At 52.4% G+C, this 8,803-nt stretch overlaps 1 protein-coding gene across 3 annotated transcripts in view; it reads right to left on the bottom strand.

Moving 5' to 3' along the window:
* Positions 1 to 8,803, bottom strand: part of HSPA12A (heat shock protein family A (Hsp70) member 12A) — a 67,501-nt gene that overhangs the window by 8,117 nt on the left and 50,581 nt on the right. For all 3 annotated transcript variants that reach the window (XM_023530104.1, XM_023530105.1, XM_023530103.1), the window contains exon 7: positions 1,929 to 2,100. In XM_023530104.1, the coding sequence (XP_023385872.1) occupies positions 1,929 to 2,100 (172 nt within the window). The remainder of the gene's footprint in view (positions 1 to 1,928; positions 2,101 to 8,803) is intronic.

Raw genomic sequence — 8,803 nt, 5'->3', positions numbered from 1 at the left:
AAAAAAAAAAAAATGTATCTTTTACTGATCTTATTAAATCCTTTTGGAGTAAAAAAGAAAAACTGCCGACAGCAAACTCTGTGGTGCTGGGGGCAGAGTGCCAACCCCATTCCCCTCGGTGGTGTCCACTGGGCATCCATCCTGAAGGAGCATCAAGGGCAGGGGGCGGCCTGGGGGTCTCAGGGCACCGACGCCATTCTGGGTACTCCTGATTAAGTGCTCTGCCAGCAGTGCCCCCTTCTGGAAGAGAGGTTCCAACTGGAAAGCAAGGCTGAGTCAGAACCCCTGCCCCCTGCCCCTCAATGGGTGCTGGCCAACAATTTGAGGATTCGAAAAACTCTAAAGACCCTCTGAGCTCATAAGACAACAGTGAAGTCCATTAAGGCACAGGCCACAGGCACGGAGCAGCGTGGGGGTAGATAGGACATGTGAAAGGAACGGAAACCCAAAACTGAGCTCTCGGGGAAGGCAAACATCCAAAACCAGAGTTTCCCCCTCTGTGTTAGACTTAGGGAGGGGTAAGAAGAGCTACACTAGAATTAGCTAATTCCTAGGAATTTCTGTTCACGAACAAACTGCGTGAGAACCAGCATGTAAGATATAAAGCCCAGTCATTCCTCTTTTTTTCAATTAAAACGGTGAAAATGGAAATTTAAATAAATGTCATCCTGAGCATTTAGAACGTTATGCACTTGACTTAAGTTAGCAGTAGGGCGAGCCTCGGCCTGCGTAGGGGAGGCCAAGCATTGCGACAGCTGGGCAAGTCCAGCCCCGAGGTGCTAACACATAGCCCTGGCAGGCTGAGGCAGCAGTGAACTCTGTGCCACTGTCGTGTGGCTGAGGTTCACAGACTCCTCGATCCTGAGCTGGAAACGCAGAGCAGTGGCCGGTGGCGCAGAGCCAGCCTGTGAGAGGAGAGGCCTGGAGGAGATGGCCCAGCGCCGGGAGCGCGTGCCCGTGAGGGGTGAGCCTGGGCCCACAACCTCGGATGCCGGGGACAAAGAAAACTTGGGAGCAAGGCTGTTGGGGTGGAGGGGACGACCTGCGACAGTCCTCGCTAATGTCATTCTCCCTTTCCTGGGCCTTCCAGGGCCGGACGGGGTGGGCATGGGAGGTGGCTGGCTCGCTGCCCTGCAGGCCCTCACCTGGGGACAGAGCCCAGAACCGTGGTGCACAGTGCCACCCCCAGAGCACTCTGATTAGCTTCCGAACTCACTCACGCTGGTGGCTTTGACCTGGACCTAGCGTGTCTGTAAACTCCGTGGCCCTGGACAGACCTGGCTGCCAGGGAAAACAGTCTGGGGACCAAAATTATGACCAACTTGCAAACAGGTAAATATGAGAAAGAAAAAGTTCTTTAAAATCCCCTTCATGGGTCTCCCTGGGTGGGTGCCCATTATCACAGCTAAATGAACATCCGCCAGGTCAGGAAATGTCAGCTCTTTTCATATGTATTTTAAACTCTCGCCAGGTTTATGGCTAAGACACATAATGAGCTCATCACACACGAAGCAGCCCCAGTGAATGAGTCAGCAATAAATCAACAGTCTTAAATGGAGGAATTAATAATAGGCAATGGGATTAGATTAAGAATCAGTTAACAGACAAGAAAGATTAAGAGCTTAGTAAAATGCAAAGCCAAGAACTGCTCTCAGGCCCCGCTAAGGTTTTTGGAGAGAAGTACCCTCCCCCTCGTCCTAAGGCACGTGGGAAGGTAAAAACCAGGGTACCCACTGCTGAGTTTATGGGGGTTCCTGGAAGGGCCAAACGGGGGGCTGAGCACAGAGCTGCTTAAAGCCACCCTCTTCGGGAGCGTTTGATTCTTCATTACTTAAAGCACTACGTGCCTTTAAATAATCGGAGGCCCAAAGACATGCAGGAGGCAGGAGGGGAGAGAGCAGGGAGGGGGAGAGAGAGAGCAGAGGTACCCTGTGCAAACCCAGCTCCTACTGTGTCACTGGAGCTGTACCCATTGACCGCGGTCTTGCTGCTGAGCTCAATCATCTGGTGCAGCCGTAGTTTCCGGCAGTAGATGGAGGCCGCCTCGGGTTCCAAGGCAATGATGAGCTGCTCCGAGTTCTCAGGGGAGGCCAGGCCTGCCTGGAAGGAAGCAGCAGAGGCTGGGACCCGGGCTCCCTGGGCAGGACTGCTCTGAGGACACCTACACCTGGGGTTGACACCCTCAGGGAAGGGAAGTGACACTCAGGCTCTGCTTGTTTGGGAGATCCCTTGCATAGGCCTGTGCAGAGCTTAACATCAGGGGTGATGGGGCACAGGGCCCCAAGCCAGGTGCCTGAACACTGCAGAGTGGCCAAAGAAAACACCCCTGGGAAGTGCCAGGCTCTCAGACCGCGGGGTCTCTTGCATTTGGGGCTTGTTTAGCCCAGAACTGAGAAGCAGGAGAGGGAAGGGCCCCCAGATTTTGAAAACCGTTACAGGAGAGCAGGTAGATGGTCGGTTTTGGCTTATAATAGGCCAGTCTGAGTGAGTCAGAGTAAGCCCCAATCATTGGTGGCCTAGGAAGCAAATGGCCCATCGCTGGACCTCAGCTAGGCGAGCATCTGATTGTGCTGCATGGGAATCTGACTTGAAGGGCTCCAGGTGAGAGCCCCTCCTGGAACACCACACAGTCCACCCTTTCCTGGAGCCAGGATGGGAAGGCAGCTGGCAGTTAGTTACCTCATTCAAGGCCTTTATCCCTTTAATAGCAGAAATGCTCTGCTCCGTGACATCTGGCTTGTTCCAGTCACACAGTCCCTCCAGACCTTAAGAAAGGCCAGCCCAGGAGGCTCTGGGACCACCCTTGTGAGGGTACTCGGAGAAACAAGCCTGGTTGGCCTCTCCAGGTCCCTGCCCACCTCTCCTGGCCTTCAACGGAAGCCCCGGGCCTCTCCTGCTTGTCAAAGCTGTTCGAGCCCATGGGGTTTCCTCGGCTGCCAGCAGCGTGATGGAAAATAGAAGTGCATCTCGTTCCTGTCACCACAGTGTTTACTGCCTTTGTTCCCGTATCCTAGGCAATTTCAGGATGCTGTCCTCATGCCACACCCACTTGGTAGAAGGCCCCCAGTTCTACGCCAGGCCCAGGTTTAGTGGACCAGGAACAGAAGGTCGGCCTGGAGTCACAGACGGAAGGGGCTTAGGAGGTTCCATTATTGGGCAGGGAGGAGACGGGGTCAGGTTAGATGATTAGAAATGCAAAGGGACCTTTTGTCTAACTCCTCCACTTCACGCAGAAAGAAAAACAAGGCTCAGAGAGGTAGGGTGACCGACTGCCCTGGGTTTCCTGGAGCACAGGACCTTCAGTACTAAAACCCAACAGTCTTAGGCTCAAAGGTGTCCAACCCCAAGTGGCGGAGCCAGCCCAGGTCCCGGTCTCGTGCCTGGCAGACCAGCTCTTACTCGGTTCTCGGCTCTTCTGCTCTGTGTGACTCCAGTCACTGCAGTGGGGCCCAGGATGTCAGACTTGGACAAAACCCCCTGGTGCCTCTACTGCTCCCACTTCACCCGGCTTAAAGGTACGATCTCTCCCCGTTGACTCTGAGACAGCGACGGCTGCCCCCACTTGCAGCCGGAAGTTCTCCAAAATAACCGTATCCGAAATGAACCAATGAATTACGCCCTCTTGAGATACCATCGGCAGGTAGGGGACTGAAAAAATCTCTGCTTTGCCAATACTGAGTGATGCACAGTCAAGTGGTAGAACCCCTTCTGGAAGACTGACTTTATCAAACTGGACAGTACCATCCACGAGAAACCCACCTCACTGCTTTGTACCCTTGGCTGTGGCCAGCCACACGGGCAGCACCTATGCCCATAGCTCAGTCCCTGGGTCAGAGGCAGGGTCTGTCCTTAGCTGACATGGATCACCCGGCCACTGACACAGACACAGACGCCGTGATGAGATTTCCCACTACTCCCATTCGAGGGGTTAAAAGTCCCCACCCCCAGCCTCAGTTCCTCACAGGGTCACATTAGACACCCTCGGTACAGAGATAGACAAATGCCATATGACTTCATCTACATGTGGAATCTAAAGAACAAACAAACAGAAAGAAACTCATAGATACAAATGAGAAGGGGTTCGGGGAGCAGGTGAAAAAGAGAAGGGACTAAAAAGTACAAATGGGTAGTTACAAAATAATCACGGGGATGTAAAGTATAGCACAAGGAATATAGTCAATAATATTGTTAAAACTCGGTATGGAGTCAGGTGGGTACTAGATTGATCAGGGCGATCACTTCATAAGTTATAGAAATGTCTAATCACCATGTCGTACACCTGAAACTAATACAACATTGTACGCCAACTGTAATTGAAAAATAAAAAATTACAGGACACCCTGGATACGAAGGTAGCTGAGGTTACAGTGCCCCATGAAAGGACAGGGTTATACACCTGAAGAGCCACCAGGAATGGCGAGACATCGGAACCTTCACCCCCAGGATTCCAGAAGAAGAACATCCCAAATGAGACCAAGAGGAGCCCCTTAGTCCTCCTAGAGCAGAAGCTCCCAGGCCCGGAGGAAAAACTAGCCACAGAAGAACAGCTGGGCTCGGATGTGTTGGACCCTCCTCCAAGTTCAGAATGGAAAACAAACTTGGGGGACAGGTAGGGTGAGCGGAGTGCCAGCCAGAGTAGTACCCAGGGACTCAGAGTAAAGGAGGCAAAGCTGTGCCCACTCGAAAAGCACATTACTCTCATCGTGTCCCACTGGGGTGTCAGCCCCGCCGGGCGGCCCTCATGTGGCCGTGAAGAGCAACAGGGGGCGGGGGCTGGGGCTGGGGCTGGCGGTGGGCGACGTGAGGGAAGCACAGAAAATAAACTCGTTCTTCTCCACACCCTGCCTGAAACTCTGAGCAGGAACTCAGATTTAGATGGAAATATCTATGCGGAAAAAAACAAATCAAAAAGTCCAGAGGAGTGAAGAGCCTTGAGTAATATTACACGACTCGACGTGTCCACGTGTACCTGGTACGTGACCGAGATGATCCCCCGCTAGGACTGGGCACATCCCGAAGACGTAAAAGACACACAGGCCGATCTGGGTGCCCAAAACCGCACGGCAGCACCCCTCAGGGGAGGCCTTCCACCTGTCCCTCCCCAGCTGGGCTGGCCTCGGCTCCATGGCGAAAGCTTTGACCCGTTTCCACAGGGCATTCCCCGTGGTCCCCAGGAGAAGATGTGGACGGGGAATGAGGGTAAAGAGGACCCCAAACAAGAAGGTAGGAAAAGGCAAGGTGAGAGAGGGGTCTGGCAGGGTCTGAGAAACCCAGGACAAAGTAACCACACTCCTTTGCTTGAACCGGCCCCTGTCCAGCTCCCCAGCGAGTGTGAAAGGCTGTCCAGCTCCCCAGCGAGTGTGAAAGGCTGTGTCTCTCCACCTGCGCCCATGGTAGCCACAGTGAAGAGCTGAGGGCCAGAAGCAAGAGGAAGCAGGTGGCTCTATGCAGATTTTATCTCCCCAGGAGGGGTCCCAGGGTGCCTGTGGACTCCAAGAAAAGGAGGAAATACTAGCGAATCCGCCAGACTCCCAAATCCAGCTGTCTTCATCTCTAAGCAGGAGGGTCCAGTGCCCGGAAATGTAAGCTTTGTTTGCATAAACACTAACAGTCTACTTAGCAGAAGCCCTCTGCCCAGCTGCTGTCAAGAGACCTAGGGGTCTCTTTGCCTGGGATCAGACCAGGGGCACCTGGAGCAGAAGAGGGCTCTCTCTCGGCCTTTGCTAATTCTGCCTCTAGAGCTGGGATCTCATGGCTACTGTGCCACTGTGAGCTCTCCTTTTGTGGACATGTCTGGCCTCTCCTGCAAGGTGGCACATTTCCTAAGGGCAGCAGTCAGGTCTACTTGCCCCATAGCACACTGTAGGTACTCAGCGGATAGCTGCTCAATGAATGAATCGAGCATCCTTCCAGCCAGCCTTTATTTTGCAATTTCCTGGCACTCATCTCTGCGAAAGGGAACGAGAGTGAGCATTCCACCGATGTGACCTAGGGCTTTTACAAACAGAAAGTGTCAGAACCGAGAGCACGCTACCCCATGGGACTCCCCCACAAATCTGGGGCAGCAGGAACGCTATCGTGGTAGGCTGCTTCAGAGTTATGAGCTCCACGGGGGAGGAGCAGCAGGTGGGTGACTCCAGGGAGACCAGGAATGTGGGCGTCTACACCCACTCTCTGCTCCTTGGCCCTGCTGTCAGCTCGGATGATCCACCAGGGACCGTGTTCACAGTGGAGAAGAGTGAGCAGATGGCTGAGTGCTCTGCTGGCCTGGCGTCAGGCTGCAAAGGGCTCCAGCTGCGCTGGTTCTGGGTGTCATGGCATGGTGGTTTTGGTGTTTGTTTGTTTTTTTTCCTTCATGGGATTATTTTTCACTGCAGTTTGTTCAGAAAGGGAGGTACATGCAAGCTGCAACTTCATGTCAGATGAGATCGTCATATGGAAGGGAATAGCATTTATTTCACAGATTTCTTGAACCTACTAGAGTTATACGTTTTAGGCAAAATGCCTCTAGAAATAAACTGGACGGTTTCCTATCCATGAAGCCCTCAAGACTCAGCGGAACTCCCTGCCACTCTAGGTCTTCTACGAAAGCCTCAGAAGGATCAGTGGTTCTTTCTGCTACCAACTTTTCACTGAATGTTCTTCAAGAGTTTAAAGGTCCCCTGAGGCTGTGAATTATAAGAGATTTAATCTTTTTTTCAACAAGCACTTGACACTTGCAAAGATTTTGGAGTTTCGCAGGTGAGACTGTACTTTGTAAAGTGCTCTGCAGCCCGCACTGGCAGTAAATGCCACACTGCTAAGCAGAACCCCGAAACCATCCACTCCGGGCCTGCTTGTCCCATGGGAGAGGCTGCCCAGAGCCTCATCTCTGCTCTACAGCCAGGCGGGTGGAAGGAGAAGCTCAGACCCCACATACCTGCACCATGAACTTGGGTTCAGGAAATCTCCAATAGGCCTGGAAGGAGGGGCTCCATTTTTACCCACAAGCAGGTTGGATGAGACCAGTTTCCCAGCTGCCCTAACCATCCTACCTCATCCTTCTGGCTCTTATACCGGAAGCCAGGATGATGACGCATAGCACTTTGGGTGGAAGGATTGGTGGGCATTCTCAGATCTCAGAAGCTGTCTGGGCCAAGAACTGTGGTTTTTGCTCAGGTTCTATATTAGGGTTCTCTAGAAAAACCAAACCAGTAGGACGTATATATATAAAGAGATTTATGACAAGGAACTGACAAGTCTGGAGGCCTGCAGTCAGCACGCTGGAGGACCAGAAGAGACAATGACGGTATAGTTCCTTTGCTGGCAGGCTCGAGGCCCAGAAAAAGTCAATGTTCCTATTCAAGTCCAAAGGCAGGAAAAAAGCCAGTGTTCTAGTTTGGAGGCCAGCTGGCAGGAGGAACTCCCTCTTATTCTAGAAAGGTTCAGCCTTCTGTTCTAGTCAGGCCTTCGATTGATTGGACGAGGCCCACCCACCTTAGGAAGGGCAATCTGCTTCTTCAGTCAACTGACTTACATGTTAATCTCATCCCAAAACAACCTTCACAGCAACACTCGGAATGATGTTTGACCAAATATCTGGGTATCCCTTGACTCAGTCAAGTTTATGCACAAAAGCAACTATCAACGGGCACACAATTTTCTTATTCTGTTTAATAAATGGGGGAGGGCGTGAGGAGGGGGAGTTGGGGAGATGCTAATTTTGGCCATCAAGTAGAAAGCTTCATTTCCATTTGGTCATGGTGACTCTTCCAGAAGACAGGCTAAAGAGATCGCGAAGAAGTTGGCAAAGCAACTGTGCCCCTAACACCCCTCTGCCCTCTCCCAGAAGTACAAAAGGCATCAGTGAACCCCTTAGCTGCAAGCAGCTTGTGAGCAGGGCCCCTGTAATGGTCGCACAGGCTACGACTCCAGCGCCTACCATGGCTCCGGCACAAGGAAGGCCCCAGCAGAGATTTGTTTAATGGATAAATGAATGATTGTTGAATGATCCCTGACATCCTGAAATCCATTCAGACTGCAAACTGACCACGAGTATCAAATCAGAATTACAAAGGAACAAAAATTAGGCTTCACAAACACTGCAGATAAAAGCGAGCTGGCGTTGAGAGGATAGGCCCATTTGCAGCGTGTGGTGTCGTTGGGCTTCAGAAAGCAAATTCCCCACGTCCACAAATGCTGGTCGCATCCGCCCTGACTGGGACCTGCTGACTCTTCTACAATCTGAGGTGCCATTTTGATTCAACCAAACCCCAGAAGATGCCACCCCAGCCCCGCTCCTGGTTTCCGTCCTCCTCGTCCGCTCTAGTGTAAGGGGCCTTTCCTCCACCTCCCACCCCCGACTCCCCCCCTCTCAGAGACCCTGACAGCCCTGGCGCATCTGTCGGTCACCGCGCCTCTTTCTTTTTCAGGCTAAAAATAAGAACTGGCCCTTTTCCGGGTCACACATTTGCTGCGGAAGTCTTCCTGCGGGCTGGAAAATGTGAGTCAAAACCATAAATCTTGCGTATCCTTCCTGGGAAAAACTCAGAACGCTGGGCCGTGTCTTCACAGACAGCCGTGCCTGGCGTCCCGTCCTCGGCCACTGCCTGCAGGCGGAGACCCTGGAAAAGCTCCGCGATGCCCAGGGCTTCTGTGGACAGCTGCAGTGCATTTGTGTGTGTGTGTGTGTGTGTGTGTTTCTGCTTTTTAAAAAAGTTGTCTCTTTTTGGAACGTCCACCCTCTTCCTTCATCTCTACGAAAACAAATCTATTTTGGGCAGATACAGAGACTGAGCCAGATTCTCACGCTGAACAGAGGACT

This window comes from Pteropus vampyrus, unplaced genomic scaffold (assembly GCF_000151845.1).
Source record: "Pteropus vampyrus isolate Shadow unplaced genomic scaffold, Pvam_2.0 Scaffold46, whole genome shotgun sequence".
NCBI lineage: Eukaryota > Metazoa > Chordata > Mammalia > Chiroptera > Pteropodidae > Pteropus > Pteropus vampyrus.
This window is presented reverse-complemented; position numbering and strand designations above follow the sequence as displayed.